The sequence below is a fragment of the Bombina bombina genome, chromosome 6, assembly GCF_027579735.1.
Source record: "Bombina bombina isolate aBomBom1 chromosome 6, aBomBom1.pri, whole genome shotgun sequence".
NCBI classification, from domain to species: Eukaryota; Metazoa; Chordata; class Amphibia; order Anura; family Bombinatoridae; genus Bombina; species Bombina bombina.
Genome location: NC_069504.1, coordinates 1,159,987,820 through 1,160,009,116, shown reverse-complemented (window position 1 = coordinate 1,160,009,116; position 21,297 = coordinate 1,159,987,820). Strand labels below are relative to the sequence as shown.

At 49.0% G+C, this 21,297-nt stretch overlaps 1 protein-coding gene across 1 annotated transcript in view; it reads left to right on the top strand.

Moving 5' to 3' along the window:
- Positions 1-21,297, top strand: part of MGST1 (microsomal glutathione S-transferase 1) — a gene marked incomplete in the record, with an annotated part of 157,566 nt that overhangs the window by 39,981 nt on the left and 96,288 nt on the right. The window contains 1 exon segment of the mRNA XM_053719142.1: positions 6,640-6,776. Coding sequence (XP_053575117.1) covers positions 6,651-6,776 — 126 coding nt within the window.

Here is a 21,297-nt window from a genome sequence, read left to right as displayed (position 1 = left end):
AGGTATTAGCAGCAGGTAAGGTCAGTAGGTGCTGGGTGTATAGGAAGAGGTATTAGCAGCAGGTAAGGTCAGTAGGTGCTGGGTGTATAGGAAGAGGTATTAGCAGCAGGTAAGGTCAGTAGGTGCTGGGTGTATAGGAAGAGGTATTAGCAGCAGGTAAGGTCAGTAGGTGCTGGGTGTATAGGAAGAGGTATTAGCAGCAGGTAAGGTCAGTAGGTGCTGGGTGTATAGGAAGAGGTATTAGCAGCAGGTAAGGTCAGTAGGTGCTGGGTGTATAGGAAGAGGTATTAGCAGCAGGTAAGGTCAGTAGGTGCTGGGTGTATAGGAAGAGGTATTAGCAGCAGGTAAGGTCAGTAGGTGCTGGGTGTATAGGAAGAGGAATTAGCAGCAGGTAAGGTCAGTAGGTGCTGGGTGTATAGGAAGAGGTATTAGCAGCAGGTAAGGTCAGTAGGTGCTGGGTGTATAGGAAGAGGTATTAGCAGCAGGTAAGGTCAGTAGGTGCTGGGTGTATAGGAAGAGGTATTAGCAGCAGGTAAGGTCAGTAGGTGCTGGGTGTATAGGAAGAGGTATTAGCAGCAGGTAAGGTCAGTAGGTGCTGGGTGTATAGGAAGAGGTATTAGCAGCAGGTAAGGTCAGTAGGTGCTGGGTGTATAGGAAGAGGTATTAGCAGCAGGTAAGGTCAGTAGGTGCTGGGTGTATAGGAAGAGGTATTAGCAGCAGGTAAGGTCAGTAGGTGCTGGGTGTATAGGAAGAGGTATTAGCAGCAGGTAAGGTCAGTAGGTGCTGGGTGTATAGGAAGAGGTATTAGCAGCAGGTAAGGTCAGTAGGTGCTGGGTGTATAGGAAGAGGTATTAGCAGCAGGTAAGGTCAGTAGGTGCTGGGTGTATAGGAAGAGGTATTAGCAGCAGGTAAGGTCAGTAGGTGCTGGGTGTATAGGAAGAGGTATTAGCAGCAGGTAAGGTCAGTAGGTGCTGGGTGTATAGGAAGAGGTATTAGCAGCAGGTAAGGTCAGTAGGTGCTGGGTGTATAAGAAGAGGTATTAGCAGCAGGTAAGGTCAGTAGGTGCTGGGTGTATAGGAAGAGGTATTAGCAGCAGGTAAGGTCAGTAGGTGCTGGGTGTATAGGAAGAGGTATTAGCAGCAGGTAAGGTCAGTAGGTGCTGGGTGTATAGGAAGAGGTATTAGCAGCAGGTAAGGTCAGTAGGTGCTGGGTGTATAGGAAGAGGTATTAGCAGCAGGTAAGGTCAGTAGGTGCTGGGTGTATAGGAAGAGGTATTAGCAGCAGGTAAGGTCAGTAGGTGCTGGGTGTATAGGAAGAGGTATTAGCAGCAGGTAAGGTCAGTAGGTGCTGGGTGTATAGGAAGAGGTATTAGCAGCAGGTAAGGTCAGTAGGTGCTGGGTGTATAGGAAGAGGTATTAGCAGCAGGTAAGGTCAGTAGGTGCTGGGTGTATAGGAAGAGGTATTAGCAGCAGGTAAGGTCAGTAGGTGCTGGGTGTATAGGAAGAGGTATTAGCAGCAGGTAAGGTCAGTAGGTGCTGGGTGTATAGGAAGAGGTATTAGCAGCAGGTAAGGTCAGTAGGTGCTGGGTGTATAGGAAGAGGTATTAGCAGCAGGTAAGGTCAGTAGGTGCTGGGTGTATAGGAAGAGGTATTAGCAGCAGGTAAGGTCAGTAGGTGCTGGGTGTATAGGAAGAGGTATTAGCAGCAGGTAAGGTCAGTAGGTGCTGGGTGTATAGGAAGAGGTATTAGCAGCAGGTAAGGTCAGTAGGTGCTGGGTGTATAGGAAGAGGTATTAGCAGCAGGTAAGGTCAGTAGGTGCTGGGTGTATAGGAAGAGGTATTAGCAGCAGGTAAGGTCAGTAGGTGCTGGGTGTATAGGAAGAGGTATTAGCAGCAGGTAAGGTCAGTAGGTGCTGGGTGTATAGGAAGAGGTATTAGCAGCAGGTAAGGTCAGTAGGTGCTGGGTGTATAGGAAGAGGTATTAGCAGCAGGTAAGGTCAGTAGGTGCTGGGTGTATAGGAAGAGGTATTAGCAGCAGGTAAGGTCAGTAGGTGCTGGGTGTATAGGAAGAGGTATTAGCAGTAGGTAAGGTCAGTAGGTGCTGGGTGTATAGGAAGAGGTATTAGCAGCAGGTAAGGTCAGTAGGTGCTGGGTGTATAGGAAGAGGTATTAGCAGTAGGTAAGGTCAGTAGGTGCTGGGTGTATAGGAAGAGGTATTAGCAGCAGGTAAGGTCAGTAGGTGCTGGGTGTATAGGAAGAGGTATTAGCAGCAGGTAAGGTCAGTAGGTGCTGGGTGTATAGGAAGAGGTATTAGCAGCAGGTAAGGTCAGTAGGTGCTGGGTGTATAGGAAGAGGTATTAGCAGCAGGTAAGGTCAGTAGGTGCTGGGTGTATAGGAAGAGGTATTAGCAGCAGGTAAGGTCAGTAGGTGCTGGGTGTATAGGAAGAGGTATTAGCAGCAGGTAAGGTCAGTAGGTGCTGGGTGTATAGGAAGAGGTATTAGCAGCAGGTAAGGTCAGTAGGTGCTGGGTGTATAGGAAGAGGTATTAGCAGCAGGTAAGGTCAGTAGGTGCTGGGTGTATAGGAAGAGGTATTAGCAGCAGGTAAGGTCAGTAGGTGCTGGGTGTATAGGAAGAGGTATTAGCAGCAGGTAAGGTCAGTAGGTGCTGGGTGTATAGGAAGAGGTATTAGCAGCAGGTAAGGTCAGTAGGTGCTGGGTGTATAGGAAGAGGTATTAGCAGCAGGTAAGGTCAGTAGGTGCTGGGTGTATAGGAAGAGGTATTAGCAGCAGGTAAGGTCAGTAGGTGCTGGGTGTATAGGAAGAGGTATTAGCAGCAGGTAAGGTCAGTAGGTGCTGGGTGTATAGGAAGAGGTATTAGCAGCAGGTAAGGTCAGTAGGTGCTGGGTGTATAGGAAGAGGTATTAGCAGCAGGTAAGGTCAGTAGGTGCTGGGTGTATAGGAAGAGGTATTAGCAGCAGGTAAGGTCAGTAGGTGCTGGGTGTATAGGAAGAGGTATTAGCAGCAGGTAAGGTCAGTAGGTGCTGGGTGTATAGGAAGAGGTATTAGCAGCAGGTAAGGTCAGTAGGTGCTGGGTGTATAGGAAGAGGTATTAGCAGCAGGTAAGGTCAGTAGGTGCTGGGTGTATAGGAAGAGGTATTAGCAGCAGGTAAGGTCAGTAGGTGCTGGGTGTATAGGAAGAGGTATTAGCAGCAGGTAAGGTCAGTAGGTGCTGGGTGTATAGGAAGAGGTATTAGCAGCAGGTAAGGTCAGTAGGTGCTGGGTGTATAGGAAGAGGTATTAGCAGCAGGTAAGGTCAGTAGGTGCTGGGTGTATAGGAAGAGGTATTAGCAGCAGGTAAGGTCAGTAGGTGCTGGGTGTATAGGAAGAGGTATTAGCAGCAGGTAAGGTCAGTAGGTGCTGGGTGTATAGGAAGAGGTATTAGCAGCAGGTAAGGTCAGTAGGTGCTGGGTGTATAGGAAGAGGTATTAGCAGCAGGTAAGGTCAGTAGGTGCTGGGTGTATAGGAAGAGGTATTAGCAGCAGGTAAGGTCAGTAGGTGCTGGGTGTATAGGAAGAGGTATTAGCAGCAGGTAAGGTCAGTAGGTGCTGGGTGTATAGGAAGAGGTATTAGCAGCAGGTAAGGTCAGTAGGTGCTGGGTGTATAGGAAGAGGTATTAGCAGCAGGTAAGGTCAGTAGGTGCTGGGTGTATAGGAAGAGGTATTAGCAGCAGGTAAGGTCAGTAGGTGCTGGGTGTATAGGAAGAGGTATTAGCAGCAGGTAAGGTCAGTAGGTGCTGGGTGTATAGGAAGAGGTATTAGCAGCAGGTAAGGTCAGTAGGTGCTGGGTGTATAGGAAGAGGTATTAGCAGCAGGTAAGGTCAGTAGGTGCTGGGTGTATAGGAAGAGGTATTAGCAGCAGGTAAGGTCAGTAGGTGCTGGGTGTATAGGAAGAGGTATTAGCAGCAGGTAAGGTCAGTAGGTGCTGGGTGTATAGGAAGAGGTATTAGCAGCAGGTAAGGTCAGTAGGTGCTGGGTGTATAGGAAGAGGTATTAGCAGCAGGTAAGGTCAGTAGGTGCTGGGTGTATAGGAAGAGGTATTAGCAGCAGGTAAGGTCAGTAGGTGCTGGGTGTATAGGAAGAGGTATTAGCAGCAGGTAAGGTCAGTAGGTGCTGGGTGTATAGGAAGAGGTATTAGCAGCAGGTAAGGTCAGTAGGTGCTGGGTGTATAGGAAGAGGTATTAGCAGCAGGTAAGGTCAGTAGGTGCTGGGTGTATAGGAAGAGGTATTAGCAGCAGGTAAGGTCAGTAGGTGCTGGGTGTATAGGAAGAGGTATTAGCAGCAGGTAAGGTCAGTAGGTGCTGGGTGTATAGGAAGAGGTATTAGCAGCAGGTAAGGTCAGTAGGTGCTGGGTGTATAGGAAGAGGTATTAGCAGCAGGTAAGGTCAGTAGGTGCTGGGTGTATAGGAAGAGGTATTAGCAGCAGGTAAGGTCAGTAGGTGCTGGGTGTATAGGAAGAGGTATTAGCAGCAGGTAAGGTCAGTAGGTGCTGGGTGTATAGGAAGAGGTATTAGCAGCAGGTAAGGTCAGTAGGTGCTGGGTGTATAGGAAGAGGTATTAGCAGCAGGTAAGGTCAGTAGGTGCTGGGTGTATAGGAAGAGGTATTAGCAGCAGGTAAGGTCAGTAGGTGCTGGGTGTATAGGAAGAGGTATTAGCAGCAGGTAAGGTCAGTAGGTGCTGGGTGTATAGGAAGAGGTATTAGCAGCAGGTAAGGTCAGTAGGTGCTGGGTGTATAGGAAGAGGTATTAGCAGCAGGTAAGGTCAGTAGGTGCTGGGTGTATAGGAAGAGGTATTAGCAGCAGGTAAGGTCAGTAGGTGCTGGGTGTATAGGAAGAGGTATTAGCAGCAGGTAAGGTCAGTAGGTGCTGGGTGTATAGGAAGAGGTATTAGCAGCAGGTAAGGTCAGTAGGTGCTGGGTGTATAGGAAGAGGTATTAGCAGCAGGTAAGGTCAGTAGGTGCTGGGTGTATAGGAAGAGGTATTAGCAGCAGGTAAGGTCAGTAGGTGCTGGGTGTATAGGAAGAGGTATTAGCAGCAGGTAAGGTCAGTAGGTGCTGGGTGTATAGGAAGAGGTATTAGCAGCAGGTAAGGTCAGTAGGTGCTGGGTGTATAGGAAGAGGTATTAGCAGCAGGTAAGGTCAGTAGGTGCTGGGTGTATAGGAAGAGGTATTAGCAGCAGGTAAGGTCAGTAGGTGCTGGGTGTATAGGAAGAGGTATTAGCAGCAGGTAAGGTCAGTAGGTGCTGGGTGTATAGGAAGAGGTATTAGCAGCAGGTAAGGTCAGTAGGTGCTGGGTGTATAGGAAGAGGTATTAGCAGCAGGTAAGGTCAGTAGGTGCTGGGTGTATAGGAAGAGGTATTAGCAGCAGGTAAGGTCAGTAGGTGCTGGGTGTATAGGAAGAGGGTCTTAACAGTCAGGTAAGGGTCAGTAGTGCTGGGTGTATAGGAAGAGGGTATTAGCAGCAGAGTAAGGTCAGTAGGTGCTGTTGTATAGGAAGGGTTATTAGCAGCAGGTAAGGTCAGTAGGGGCTGGGTGTATAGGAAGGAAGAGGTATTAGCAGTAGGTAAGGTCAGTAGGTGCTGGTGTATAGGAAGGAGGTATTAGCAGCAGGTAAGGTCAGTAGTTGTGCCTGGTGTATAGGGGAAGAGGTATTAGCAGTAGGTAAGGTCAGTAGGTGCTGGGTGTATAGGAGATGAGGTATTAGCAGTAGGGTAAGGTCAGTAAGATCAGGGTGTATAGGAAGAGGTATTTAGCAGCAGGTAAGGTCAGTAGGTGCTGGGTGTATACGAAGAGGTATTAGCAGCAGGTAAGGTCAGTAGGTGCTGGGTGTATAGGAAAAAGGTATTAGCAGCAGGTAATGTCAGTAGGTGCTGGGTGTATAGGGAAGAGGTATTAGCAGTAGGTAAGGTCAGTAGGTGCTGGGTGTATAGGAAGAGGTATTAGCAGCAGGTAAGGTCTGTAGGTGCTGGGTATATAGGAAGAGGTATTAGCAGCAGGTAAGGTCAGTAGGTGCTGGGTGTATAGGGAGAGGTATTAGCAGCAGGTAAGGTCAGTAGGTACTGGGTGTATAGGAAGAGGTATTAGCAGCAGGTAAGGTCAGTAGGTGCTGGGTGTATAGGAAGAGATATTAGCAGTAGGTGAGGTCAGTAGGTGCTGGGTGTATAGGAAGGAAGAGGTATTAGCAGCAGGTAAGGTCAGTAGGTGCTGGGTGTATAGGACGAAGTATTAGCAGTAGGTAAGGTCAGTAGGTGCTGGGTGTATAGGAAAAGGTATTAGCAGTAGGTAAGGTCAGTAGGTGCTGGGTGTATAGGAAGAGGTATTAGCAGTAGGTAAGGTCAGTAGGTGCTGGGTGTATAGGAAGGAAGAGGTATTAGCAGTAGGTAAGGTCAGTAGGTGCTGGGTGTATAGGAAGGAAGAGGTATTAGCAGTAGTGTCAGGACAGCTGTTGTTGAGGGTTTGACAGGGTCACCTTTTTCTGTCTGGGAATAATCAGCCTATATGTTTTTGGTTCTTGTTCTTTTGATACCAGTATACTGCGCTCATGCAAGTGATCCACCTTTACCTACTTAGTAAATTTACCGTTACAGATTGCACAAACATGGCCGGCCTGAACAAACTAATTGAAAGTGATGTATTTCGAGCCTACGCTACTTATGCAACAATTGTTCTACTAAAAATGATGCTGATGAGCTTGGTAACCGCTTACTACCGACTTACCAGAAAGGTGAGAACCCAACTTGATAAATACGTAATTACATCATATGACACACTCAGTTCCCTTAATAAATGTATTTTACGTACTGTCCCCCTATCTGCATGTGCATATGAGATGTACTGCTATAGGAGATGAGGAGTCAGGTTAACCGCAGTCTGTGCTGAACGCCAGTACACATGGTGAGGTCAGGAGTCAGGTTAACTGCAGTCTGTGCTGAACTTCAGGACACAAGGGGAGGTCATGGAGTCAGGTCAACTGCAATCTGTCAAAGAAATAACCCACCATTGATAGGTAAAAGAAATGCCTTTAAGCACAATTGGAAAAAGTGTTTTTGTTCAGATATAAGTTTGTTTTTTAAAAAATAACTTTTATTAACATAAATTCTAAGAACAGACAGCTATGAAATTTACTGCCCTGCAAAATTTAAAAACACTACAATACTGTTCAAGTGGGTATTCCCAGTTGAGTTAAAAACCCTATTGGTAGCTGATCTAGTAGTAACCGTAACTGTACTGTCTTAAATAGGAAATATTATACCTAACTTTCCAACATGTTGTATTGTATCCTTATTGAACTCTGACAGTAAAGTTATAGGCTTAATTTAAAAAGCTACAATCATCGTTACAGATTATACTGTTTAAACAGGTAATATCAGGGCGAATATCGTCATGCTAGTTTAAATTTCACTGCAATAGATTCCCCCAACAGTAATTATGATTTTAGAAAATCTCTAATAACGGGTTGTAATGAGCTAAAAGCCTTGTAAGTAAGAATTGTTAAGGTTCACATAAACAAATATTACGCGTGGAAATGTGTTTGTTAAAGGTTAATTCAAGAGCCTAGCAGTCTGGGCTGCCAAAGCTGACTGCTGCCCTGGCTTTCTGCCAGAAATGCAGCAGTGAGAGTTATAAAATGCAGTCTGTGCTGAAGTTCAACACACAAGGGGAGGTCAGGTTAACTGCAGTCTGTGCTGGACTCCAGAACACAAGGTAAGGTCAGGAGTTAAGTTAGCTTCAGTCTGTGTTGGACTCCAGAACACAAGGTAAGGTCAGGAGTTAAGTTAGCTGCAGTCTGTGCTGAACTCCAGGACACAAGGTGAGGTCAGGAGTCAGGTTAACTGCAGTCTGTTCTGAACTCCAGGACACAAGAGGAGGTGAGCAGTCAGGCTAACTGCAGTCTGTGCTGAACTCCAGGACACAAGGTGAGGTCAGGAGTCAGGTTAACTGCAGTCTGTGCTGAACTCCAGGACACAAGAGGAGGTGAGCAGTCAGGTTTACTGCAGTCTGTGCTGAACTCCAGGACACAAGGTGAGGTCAGGAGTCAGGTTAACTGCAGTCTGTGCTGAACTCCAGGAAACAAGGTAAGGTCAGGAGTCAGGTTAGCTGCAGTCTGTGCTGAACTCCAGGACACAAGGGGAGGTCAGGCGTCAGGTTAACTGCAGTCTGTTCTGAACTCCAGGACACAAGAGGAGGTGAGCAGTCAGGTTAACTGCAGTCTGTGCTGAACTCCAGGACACAAGGTGAGGTCAGGAGTCAGGTTAACTGCAGTCTGTGCTGAACTCCAGGAAACAAGGTAAGGTCAGGAGTCAGGTTAGCTGCAGTCTGTGCTGAACTCTAGGACACAAGGGGAGGTCAGGCGTCAGGTTAAGGTGTAGTGAACTCCAGAACACATGGTCAGGTCAGGAGTTATGTTAATTGCAATCTGTGCTGAACTAATGGACATTAGGGGAGGTCAGGGAGTCAGGTTAACCACAGTCTGTGCTGAACTCCAGGACACAAGGGGAAGTCAGGAGTCAGGTTAAGGAGTAGTGAACTCCAAAACACAAGGTAAGGTCATGGAGCCAGGTTAACTGCAGTCTGTGCTGAACTAAAAGACACAAGGGGAGGTCAGGGAGTCAGGTTAACTGCAGTCTGTGCTGAATTACAGTACACAAGGGGAGGTCAGGAGTCATGTTAACTGCAGTCTGTTCTGAAGCCCAGGACACAAGGGGAGGTCAGGGAGTCAGGCTAAGTGCAGTCTGAGCTGAAGTCCAGGACACAAGGGGAGGTCAGGAGTCAGGTTAACTGCAGTCTGTGCTGAAGTCCAGGACACAAGGGGAGGTCAGGGAGGTCAGGGAGTCAGGTTAGCTGCAGTCTGAGCTTAAAGGGCCATTATACACTCATTTTTTCTTTGCATAAATGTTTTGTAGATGATCTATTTATATAGCCCATACATTTTTTTTTAAATAAATGTATAGTTTTGCTTATTTTTAAATAACATTGCTCTGATTTTCAGACTCCTAACCAAGCCCCAAAGTTTTATGTGAATACCGTTAGCTACCTTCTCCAGCTTGCTGCTGTTTGTGTAAAGGGTCTTTTCATATGCAAAAGAAGGGGGAGGGGGGAGTCTTATTTGCCACTTGCAGTGGGCTTTCCAGCTACCTTTTCAACAGAGCCAAACTGACAGCTTCTAAGTAAGTTTTTAAACAGTTTTATACTGGATTTTTATATCAGTATCTGTGCATCTTATTCTTTATAGTAGTGTCTATTACATGCAGTTATATGAAAATGAGTGTATACTGTCCCTTTAACTGCAGGACACAAGGGAGGTGAGGAGTCAGGTTAACTGCAGTCTGTGCTGAACTCAAGGACACAAGGGGAGGTCAGGGAGTCGGGTTAACTGCAAACTGTGCTAAACTCCAGGACACAAGGGGAGGTCAGGAGTCAGGTTAAGGTGCATTGAACTCCAGAACACAAGGTCAGGTCAGGATTCAGGTTAACTGCAGTCTGTGCTGAACTCCAGGACACAAGGCTAGGTCAGGAGTCACATTAACTGCAGTCTGTGCTGAACTCCAAGACACAAGGCGAGGTCAGGAGTCAGGTTAAGGTGTAGTGAACTCCAGAACACAAGTTAGGGTCATGGAGCCAGGTTAACTGCAGTCTGAGCTAAACTCCAGTGCACAAGGGGAGGTCAGGAGTCAGGTTAACTGCAGTCTGAGTTGAACTCCAGGGCACAAAGTGAGATGAGGAGTCAGGTTTACTGCAGTCTGTTTTGAACTCCAGGACTCAAAGGGAGGTCAGGAGTAAGGTTAAGGTGTAGTGAACTCCAGAACATAAGGTCAGCTCAGGAGCCAGGTTAACTGCAATCTGTGCTAAACTCCAGGACACAAGGGGAGGTCAGGAGTCAGGTTAAGGTGTAGTGAACTCCAGAACATAAGGTCAGGTCAGGAGTCAGGTTAACTGCAGTCTGAGCTGAACTCCAGTACACAAGGGGAGGTCAGGAGTCAGGTTAAATGCAGTCTGAGCTGAACTCCAGGACACAAGTGGAGGCCAGGGAGTCAGGTTAACTGCAGTGTGAGCTGAACTCCAGGACACAAGGGGAGGTCAGGAGTCAGGTTAAGGTGTAGTGAACTCCAGAACACAAGGTCAGGTCAGGAGTCAAGTTAACTGCAGTCTGAGCTGAACTCCAGTACACAAGGTAAGGTCAGGAGTCAGGTTAACTGCAGTCTGTGCTGAACTCCAGGACACAAGGGGAGGTGAGGAGACAGGTTAGCTGCAGTGTATGCTGAACTACAGGACACAAGGGGAGGTCAAGGAGTCGGGTTAACTGCAGTCTAAGCTCAACTCCAGGGCAAAAGGGGAGGTCAGGAGTCAGGTTAACTGCAGTCTGAGCTGAACTCCAGAGCAAAAAGGGAGATGAGGATTCAGGTTTACCTCAGTCTGTGCTGAACTCCAGGACACAAGGGGAGGTCAGGGAGTCAGGCTAAGTGCAGTCTGAGCTGAAGTCCAGGACACAAGGGGAGGTCAGGAGTCAGGTTAACTGCAGTCTGTGCTGAAGTCCAGGACACAAGGGGAGGTCAGGGAGTCAGGTTAGCTGCAGTCTGAGCTTAAAGGGACATTATACACTCATTTTTTCTTTGCATAAATGTTTTGTAGATGATCTATTTATATAGCCCATACATTTTTTTAAAAATAAATGTATAGTTTTGCTTATTTTTAAATAACATTGCTCTGATTTTCAGACTCCTAACCAAGCCCCAAAGTTTTATGTGAATACCGTTAGCTACCTTCTCCAGCTTGCTGCTGTTTGTGTAAAGGGTCTTTTCATATGCAAAAGAGGGGGGAGGGGGGAGTGTCTTATTTGCCACTTGCAGTGGGCTTTCCAGCTACCTTTTCAACAGAGCCAAACTGACAGCTTCTAAGTAAGTTTTTAAACAGTTTTATACTGGATTTTTATATCAGTATCTGTGCATCTTATTCTTTATAGTAGTGTCTATTACATGCAGTTATATGAAAATGAGTGTATACTGTCCCTTTAACTGCAGGACACAAGGGAGGTGAGGAGTCAGGTTAACTGCAGTCTGTGCTGAACTCAAGGACACAAGGGGAGGTCAGGGAGTCGGGTTAACTGCAAACTGTGCTAAACTCCAGGACACAAGGGGAGGTCAGGAGTCAGGTTAAGGTGCATTGAACTCCAGAACACAAGGTCAGGTCAGGAGTCAGGTTAACTGCAGTCTGAGCTGAACTGCAGTACACAAGGTGAGGTCAGGAGTCAGGTTAACTGCAGTCTGTGCTGAACTCCAGGACACAAGGCTAGGTCAGGAGTCACATTAACTGCAGTCTGTGCTGAACTCCAAGACACAAGGTGAGGTCAGGAGTCAGGTTAAGGTGTAGTGAACTCCAGAACACAAGGTAGGGTCATGGAGCCAGGTTAACTGCAGTCTGAGCTAAACTCCAGTGCACAAGGGGAGGTCAGGAGTCAGGTTAACTGCAGTCTGAGTTGAACTCCAGGGCACAAAGTGAGATTAGGAGTCAGGTTTACTGCAGTCTGTGCTGAACTCCAGGACACAAGGGGAGGTCAGGAGTAAGGTTAAGGTGTAGTGAACTCCAGAACATAAGGTCAAGTCAGGAGTCAGGTTAACTGCAATCTGTGCTAAACTCCAGGACACAAGGGGATGTCAGGAGTCAGGTTAAGGTGTAGTGAACTCCAGAACATAAGGTCAGGTCAGGAGTCAGGTTAACTGCAGTCTGAGCTGAACTCCAGTACAAAAGGGGAGGTCAGGAGTCAGGTTAAATGCAGTCTGAGCTGAACTCCAGGACACAAGTGGAGGCCAGGGAGTCAGGTTAACTGCAGTGTGAGCTGAACTCCAGGACACAAGGGAGGTCAGGAGTCAGGTTAAGGTGTAGTGAACTCCAGAACACAAGGTCAGGTCAGGAGTCAGGTTAACTGCAGTCTGAGCTGAACTCCAGTACACAAGGTAAGGTCAGGAGTCAGGTTAACTGCAGTCTGTGCTGAACTCCAGGACACAAGGGGAGGTGAGGAGACAGGTTAGCTGCAGTGTATGCTGAACTACAGGACACAAGGGGTGGTCAAGGAGTCGGGTTAACTGCAGTCTAAGCTCAACTCCAGGGCAAAAGGGGAGGTCAGGAGTCAGGTTAACTGCAGTCTGAGCTGAACTCCAGGACACAAGGGGAGGTCAGGAGTAAGGTTAAGGTGTAGTGAACTCCAGAACATAAGGTCAAGTCAGGAGTCAGGTTAACTGCAATCTGTGCTAAACTCCAGGACACAAGGGGATGTCAGGAGTCAGGTTAAGGTGTAGTGAACTCCAGAACATAAGGTCAGGTCAGGAGTCAGGTTAACTGCAGTCTGAGCTGAACTCCAGTACAAAAGGGGAGGTCAGGAGTCAGGTTAAATGCAGTCTGAGCTGAACTCCAGGACACAAGTGGAGGCCAGGGAGTCAGGTTAACTGCAGTGTGAGCTGAACTACAGGACACAAGGGAGGTCAGGAGTCAGGTTAAGGTGTAGTGAACTCCAGAACACAAGGTCAGGTCAGGAGTCAGGTTAACTGCAGTCTGAGCTGAACTCCAGTACACAAGGTAAGGTCAGGAGTCAGGTTAACTGCAGTCTGTGCTGAACTCCAGGACACAAGGGGAGGTGAGGAGACAGGTTAGCTGCAGTGTATGCTGAACTACAGGACACAAGGGGTGGTCAAGGAGTCGGGTTAACTGCAGTCTAAGCTCAACTCCAGGGCAAAAGGGGAGGTCAGGAGTCAGGTTAACTGCAGTCTGAGCTGAACTCCAGAGCAAAAAGGGAGATGAGGATTCAGGTTTACCTCAGTCTGTGCTGAACTCCAGGACACAAGGGGAGGTCAGGAGTCAAGTTAACTGCAGTCTGAACTTAACTCCAGGACACAAAGGGAGATGAGGAGTCGTGTTAACTGCAGTCTGTGCTGAACTCCAGGACACAATGGGAGGTCAGGGAGTCAGGGTAACGTGTAGTGAACTCCAGAACACAAGGTCAGGTCAGGAGTCAGCTTAACTGCAATATGTGCTAAACTCCAGGACACAAGGGGAGGTCAGGAGTCATGGTAAAGTGTAGTGAACTCCAGAACACAAGTCAGGTCAGGAGTCAGGTTAACTGCAGTCTGAGCTGAACTCCAGTACACAAGGTGAGGTCAGGAGTCAGGTTAACTACAATCTGTGCTAATATCCAGGACACAAGGGGAGGTGAGTAGTCAGGTTAGCTGCAGTGTATACTGAACTACAGGACACAAGGGGAGGTCAAGGAGTCAGGTTAACTGCAGTCTGAGCTCAACTTCAGAGCACAAGGGGAGGTCAGGAGTCAGGTTAACTGCAGTCTGAGCTGAACTCAAGCGCACAAAGAGAGATGAGGAGTCAGGTTTACTGCAGTCTGTGCTGAACTCCAGGACACAAGGGGAGGTCAGGGAGTCAGGTTAACTGCAGTATGAGCTTAACTCCAGGACACAAGGGGAGGTGAGGAGTCAGGTTAACCGCACTCTGTGCTGGACTCCAGGACACAAGTGGAGGTCAGGAATTAGGTTAACTGCAGTCTTTCCTGAAGTCCAGGACTCAAGGGGAGGTCAGGGAGTCAGGTTAACTGCAGTCTCAGCTTAACTGCAGGACACAAGGGGATGTGAGTAGTAAGGTTAACCGCACTCTGTGCTGGACTCCAGGACACAAGTGGAGGTCAGGGAGTCAGGTTAACTGCAGTCTGAGCTGAAGTCCAGGACACAAGGGGAGGTCAGGAGTCAGGTTAACTGCAGTTTGAGCTTAACTGCAGGACACAAGGGGAGGTGAGGAGTCAGGTTAACTGTAGTCTGAGCTGAACTCCAGGACACAAAGGGAGGTCAGGAGTCAGGTTAACTGCAGTCTGTGCTGAATTCAAGGACACAAGTTGATGTCAGGGAGTCAGGTTAACTGCAGTCTGAGCTGAACTCCAGGACACAAGGGGAGGTCAGGAGTTAGGTTAAGGTGTAGTGAACTCCAGAACACAAGGTCAGGTCAGGGAGTCGGGTTAACTGCAATCTGTGCTAAACTCCAGGACACAAGGGGAGGTCAGGAGTCAGGTTAAGGTGCAGTGAACTCCAGAACACAAGGTCAGGTCAGAAGTCAGGTTAACTGCAGTCTGAGCTGAACTCTAGTACACAAGGTGAGGTCAGGAGTCAAGTTAACTGCAGTCTGTGCTGAACTCCAAGACACAAGGGGAGGTGAGGAGTCAGGTTAGCTGCATTCTGTGCTGAACTCCAGGACACAAGGTTAGGTCAGGAGTCACATTAACTGCAGTCTGTGCTGAACTCCAGGACACAAGATGATGTCAGGAGTCAAGTTAAGGTGTAGTGAACTCCAGAACACAAGGTAGGGTCATGGAGCCAGGTTAACTGCAGTCTGAGCTGAACTCCAGGGCACAAGGGGAGGTCAGGAGTCAGGTTAACTGTAGTCTGAGCTGAACTCAACAGCACATAGTGAGATGAGGAGTCAGGTTTACTGCAGTCTGTGCTGAACTCCGGGACACAAGAGGAGGTGAGGAGTCAGGTTAACTGCAGTCTGTGCTGAACTTCAGGACACAAGGGGAGGTTAGGGAGTCATGTTAACTGCAGTCTGAGCTGAAATCCAGGGCACAAGGGGAGGTCAGGAGTCAGGTTAAGGTGTAGTGAACTCCAGAGCACAAGGTCAGGAGTCAGGTTAACTGCAATCTGTGCTAAACTCCTGGACACAAGGGGAGGTCAGGAATCAGGTTAAGGTGTAGTGAACTCCAGAACACAAGGTCAGTTCAGGAGTCAGGTTAACTGCAGTCTGAGCTGAACTCCAGGACACAAGGGGAGGTCAGGAGTCAGGTTAAGGTGTAGTGAACTCCAGAACATAAGATCAAGTCAGGAGTCAGGTTAACTGCAGTCTGATCTGAACTCCAGTACACAAGGGGAGGTCAGGAGTCAGGTTAAATGCAGTCTGAGCTGAACTCCAGGACACAAGTGGAGGCCAGGGAGTCAGGTTAACTGCAGTGTGAGCTGAACTCCAGGACACAAGGGGAGGTCAGGAGTCAGGTTAAGGTGTAGTGAACTCCACAACACAAGGTCAGGTCAGGAGTCAGGTTAACTGCAGTCTGAGCTTAACTCCAGGACACAAGGGGAGGTCAGGAGTCAGGTTAAGGTGCAGTGAACTTCAGAACATAAGGTCAGGTCAGGAGTCAAGTTAACTGCAATCTGTGCTAAACTCCAGGACACAAGTGTTGGTCAGGAGTCAGGTTAAGGTGTAGTGAACTACAGAACATAAGGTCAGGTCAGGAGTCAGGTTAACTGCAGTCTGAGCTGAACTCCAGTACACAAGGGGAGGTCAGGAGTCAGGTTAAATGCAGTCTGAGCTGAACTCCAGGACACAAGTGGAGGCCAGGGAGTCAGGTTAACTGCAGTGTGAGCTGAACTCCAGGACACAAGGGGAGGTCAGGAGTCAGGTTAAGGTGTAGTGAACTCCAGAACACAAGGTCAGGTCAGGAGTCAGGTTAACTGCAGTCTGAGCTGAACTCCAGTACACAAGGTAAGGTCAGGAGTCAGGTTAACTACAGTCTGTGCTGAACTCCAGGACACAAGGGGAGGTGAGGAGACAGGTTAGCTGCAGTGTATGCTGAACTACTGGACACAAGGGGAGGTCAAGGAGTCGGGTTGACTGCAGTCTAAGCTCAACTCCAGGGCAAAAGGGGATGTCAGGAGTCAGGTTAACTGCAGTCTGAGCTGAACTCCAGAGCAAAAAGGGAGATGAGGATTCAGGTTTACCTCAGTCTGTGCTGAACTCCAGGACACAAGGGGAGGTCAGGAGTCAGGTTAACTGCAGTCTGAGCTTAACTCCAGGAACAAAGGGAGATGAGGAGTCGTGTTTACTGCAGTCTGTGCTGAACTCCAGGACACAATGGGAGCTCAGGGAGTCAGGTTAACGTGTAGTGAACTCCAGAACACAAGGTCAGGTCAGGAGTCAGCTTAACTGCAATATGTGCTAAACTCCAGGACACAAGGGGAGGTCAGGAGTCATGTTAAAGTGTAGTGAACTCTAGAACACAAATCAGGTCAGGAGTCAGGTTAACTGCAGTCTGAGCTGAACTCCAGTACACAAGGGGAGGTCAGGAGTCAGGTTAACTGCAATCTGTGCTAATATCCAGGACACAAGGGGAGGTGAGTAGTCAGGTTAGCTGCAGTGTATACTGAACTACAGGACACAAGGGGAGGTCAAGGAGTCAGGTTAACTGCAGTCTGAGCTCAACTCCAGAGCACAAGGGGAGGTCAGGAGTCAGGTTAACTGCAGTCTGAGCTGAACTCAAGCGCACAAAGAGAGATGAGGAGTCAGGTTTACTGCAGTCTGTGCTGAACTCCAGGACACAAGGGGAGGTCAGGGAGTCAGGTTAACTGCAGTATGAGCTTAACTCCAGGACACAAGGGGAGGTGAGGAGTCAGGTTAACCGCACTCTGTGCTGGACTCCAGGACACAAGTGGAGGTCAGGAGTTAGGTTAACTGCAGTCTTTCCTGAAGTCCAGGACTCAAGGGGAGGTCAGGGAGTCAGGTTAACTGCAGTCTGAGCTTAACTGCAGGACACAAGGGGAGGTGAGTAGTAAGGTTAACCACACTCTGTGCTGGACTCCAGGACACAAGTGGAGGTCAGGGAGTCAGGTTAACTGCAGTTTGAGCTGAAGTCCAGGACACAAGGGGAGGTCAGGAGTCAGGTTAACTGCAGTTTGAGCTTAACTGCAGGACACAAGGGGAGGTGAGGAGTCAGGTTAACTGTAGTCTGAGCTGAACTCCAGGACACAAAGGGAGGTCAGGAGTCAGGTTAACTGCAGTCTGAGCTGAACTCCAGGACACAAGGGGAGGTCAGGAGTCAGGTTAAGGTGTAGTGAACTCCAGAACATAAGGTCAGGTCAGGAGTCAAGTTAACTGCAATCTGTGCTAAACTCCAGGACACAAGGGGAGGTCAGGAGTCAGGTTAAGGTGTAGTGAACTCCAGAACATAAGGTCAGGTCAGGAGTCAGGTTAACTGCAGTCTGAGCTGAACTCCAGTATACAAGGGGAGGTCAGGAGTCAGGTTAAATGCAGTCTGAGCTGAACTCCAGGACACAAGTGGAGGCCATGGAGTCAGGTTAACTGCAGTGTGAGCTGAACTCCAGGACACAAGGGGAGGTCAGGAGTCAGGTTAAGGTGTAGTGAACTCCAGAACACAAGGTCAGGTCAGGAGTCAGGTTAACTGCAGTCTGAGCTGAACTCCAGTACACAAGGTAAGGTCAGGAGTCAGGTTAACTACAGTCTGTGCTGAACTCCAGGACACAAGGGGAGGCGAGGAGACAGGTTAGCTGCAGTGTATGCTGAACTACGGGACACAAGGGGAGGTCAAGGAGTCGGGTTGACTGCAGTCTAAGCTCAACTCCAGGGCAAAAGGGGAGGTCAGGAGTCAGGTTAACTGCAGTCTGAGCTGAACTCCAGAGCAAAAAGGGAGATGAGGATTCAGGTTTACCTCAGTCTGTGCTGAACTCCAGGACACAAGGGGAGGTCAGGAGTCAGGTTAACTGCAGTCTGAGCTTAACTCCAGGACACAAAGGGAGATGAGGAGTCGTGTTTACTGCAGTCTGTGCTGAACTCCAGGACACAATGGGAGCTCAGGGAGTCAGGTTAACGTGTAGTGAACTCCAGAACACAAGGTCAGGTCAGGAGTCAGCTTAACTGCAATATGTGCTAAACTCCAGGACACAAGGGGAGGTCAGGAGTCATGTTAAAGTGTAGTGAACTCTAGAACACAAATCAGGTCAGGAGTCAGGTTAACTGCAGTCTGAGCTGAACTCCAGTACACAAGGGGAGGTCAGGAGTCAGGTTAACTGCAATCTGTGCTAATATCCAGGACACAAGGGGAGGTGAGTAGTCAGGTTAGCTGCAGTGTATACTGAACTACAGGACACAAGGGGAGGTCAAGGAGTCAGGTTAACTGCATTCTGAGCTCAACTCCAGAGCACAAGGGGAGGTCAGGAGTCAGGTTAACTGCAGTCTGAGCTGAACTCAAGCGCACAAAGAGAGATGAGGAGTCAGGTTTACTGCAGTCTGTGCTGAACTCCAGGACACAAGGGGAGGTCAGGGAGTCAGGTTAACTGCAGTATGAGCTTAACTCCAGGACACAAGGGGAGGTGAGGAGTCAGGTTAACCGCACTCTGTGCTGGACTCCAGGACACAAGTGGAGGTCAGGAGTTAGGTTAACTGCAGTCTTTCCTGAAGTCCAGGACTCAAGGGGAGGTCAGGGAGTCAGGTTAACTGCAGTCTGAGCTTAACTGCAGGACACAAGGGGAGGTGAGTAGTAAGGTTAACCACACTTTGTGCTGGAGTCCAGGACACAAGTGGAGGTCAGGGAGTCAGGTTAACTGCAGTTTGAGCTGAAGTCCAGGACACAAGGGGAGGTCAGGAGTCAGGTTAACTGCAGTTTGAGCTTAACTGCAGGACACAAGGGGAGGTGAGGAGTCATGTTAACTGTAGTCTGAGCTGAACTCCAGGACACAAAGGGAGGTCAGGAGTCAGGTTAACTGCAGTCTGTGCTGAATTCAAGGACACAAGTTGATGTCAGGGAGTCAGGTTAACTGCAGTCTGAGCTGAACTCCAGGACACAAGGGGAGGTCAGGAGTCAGGTTAAGGTGTAGTGAACTCCAGAACACAAGGTCAGGTCAGGAGTCAGGTTAACTGCAGTCTGAGCTGAACTCCAGTACACAAGGTAAGGTCAGGAGTCAGGTTAACTACAGTCTGTGCTGAACTCCAGGACACAAGGGGAGGCGAGGAGACAGGTTAGCTGCAGTGTATGCTGAACTACAGGACACAAGGGGAGGTCAAGGAGTCGGGTTGACTGCAGTCTAAGCTCAACTCCAGGGCAAAAGGGGAGGTCAGGAGTCAGGTTAACTGCAGTCTGAGCTGAACTCCAGAGCAAAAAGGGAGATGAGGATTCAGGTTTACCTCAGTCTGTGCTGAACTCCAGGACACAAGGGGAGGTCAGGAGTCAGGTTAACTGCAGTCTGAGCTTAACTCCAGGACACAAATGGAGATGAGGAGTCGTGTTTACTGCAGTCTGTGCTGAACTCCAGGACACAATGGGAGCTCAGGGAGTCAGGTTAACGTGTAGTGAACTCCAGAACACAAGGTCAGGTCAGGAGTCAGCTTAACTGCAATATGTGCTAAACTCCAGGACACAAGGGGAGGTCAGGAGTCATGTTAAAGTGTAGTGAACTCTAGAACACAAATCAGGTCAGGAGTCAGGTTAACTGCAGTCTGAGCTGAACTCCAGTACACAAGGGGAGGTCAGGAGTCAGGTTAACTGCAATCTGTGCTAATATCCAGGACACAAGGGGAGGTGAGTAGTCAGGTTAGCTGCAGTGTATACTGAACTACAGGACACAAGGGGAGGTCAAGGTGTCAGGTTAACTGCAGTCTGAGCTCAACTCCAGAGCACAAGGGGAGGTCAGGAGTCAGGTTAACTGCAGTCTGAGCTGAACTCAAGCGCACAAAGAGAGATGAGGAGTCAGGTTTACTGCAGTCTGTGCTGAACTCCAGGACACAAGGGGAGGTCAGGGAGTCAGGTTAACTGCAGTATGAGCTTAACTCCAGGACACAAGGGGAGGTGAGGAGTCAGGTTAACCGCACTCTGTGCTGGACTCCAGGACACAAGTGGAGGTCAGGAGTTAGGTTAACTGCAGTCTTTCCTGAAGTCCAGGACTCAAGGGGAGGTCAGGGAGTCAGGTTAACTGCAGTCTGAGCTTAACTGCAGGACACAAGGGGAGGTGAGTAGTAAGGTTAACCACACTTTGTGCTGGACTCCAGGACACAAGTGGAGGTCAGGGAGTCAGGTTAACTGCAGTTTGAGCTGAAGTCCAGGACACAAGGGGAGGTCAGGAGTCAGGTTAACTGCAGTTTGAGCTTAACTGCAGGACACAAGGGGAGGTGAGGAGTCAGGTTAACTGTAGTCTGAGCTGAACTCCAGGACACAAAGGGAGGTCAGGAGTCAGGTTAACTGCAGTCTGTGCTGAATTCAAGGACACAAGTTGATGTCAGGGAGTCAGGTTAACTGCAGTCTGAGCTGAACTCCAGGACACAAGGGGAGGTCAGGAGTCAGGTTAAGGTGTAGTGAACTCCAGAACACAAGGTCAGGTCAGGGAGTCGAACACAAGGTCAGGTCAGGGAGTCGGGTTAACTGCAATCTGTGCTAAACTCCAGGACACAAGGGGAGGTCAGGAGTCAGGTTAAGGTGCAGTGAACTCCAGAACACAAGGTCAGGTCAGGAGTCAGGTTAACTGCAGTCTGAGCTGAACTCCAGGACACAAGGGGAGGTGAGGAGTCAGGTTAGCTGTATTCTGTGCTGAACTCCAGGACACGAGGTTAGGTCAGGAGTCACATTAACTGCAGTCTGTGCTAAACTCCAGGACACAAGGTGAGGTCAGGAGTCAGGTTAAGGTGTAGTGAACTCCAGAACACAAGGTAGGGTCATGGAGCCAGGTTAACTGCAGTCTGAGCTGAACTCCAGGGCACAAGGGGAGGTCAGGAGTCAGGTTAACTGCAGTCTGAGCTGAACTCAACAGCACATAGTGAGATGAGGAGTCAGGTTTACTGCAGTCTGTGCTGAACTCCGGGACACAAGAGGAGGTGAGGAGTCAGGTTAACTGCAGTCTGTGCTGAACTTCAGGACACAAGGGGAGGTTAGGGAGTCATGTTAACTGCAGTCTGAGCTGAACTCCAGGGCACAAGGGGAGGTCAGGAGTCAGGTTAAGGTGTAGTGAACTCCAGAGCACAAGGTCAGGACTCAGGTTAACTGCAGTCTGAGCTGAACTCCAGGACACAAGTGGAGGCCAGGGAGTCAGGTTAACTGCAGTCTGGGCTGAACTCCAGGACACAAGGGGAGGTCAGCAGTCAGGTTAAGGTGTAGTGAACTCCAGAACACAAGGTCAGGTCAGGGAGTCGGGTTAACTGCAATCTGTGCTAAACTCCAGGACACAAGGGGAGGTCAGGAGTCAGGTTAAGGTGCAGTGAACTCCAGAACACAAGGTCAGGTCAGGAGTCAGGTTAACTGCAGTCTGAGCTGAACTCTAGTACACAAGGTGAGGTCAGGAGTCAAGTTAACTGCAGTCTGTGCTGAACTCCAAGACACAAGGGGAGGTGAGGAGTCAGGTTAGCTGCATTCTGTGCTGATCTCCAGGACACAAGGTTAGGTCAGGAGTCTCATTAACTGCAGTCTGTGCTGAACTCCAGGACAC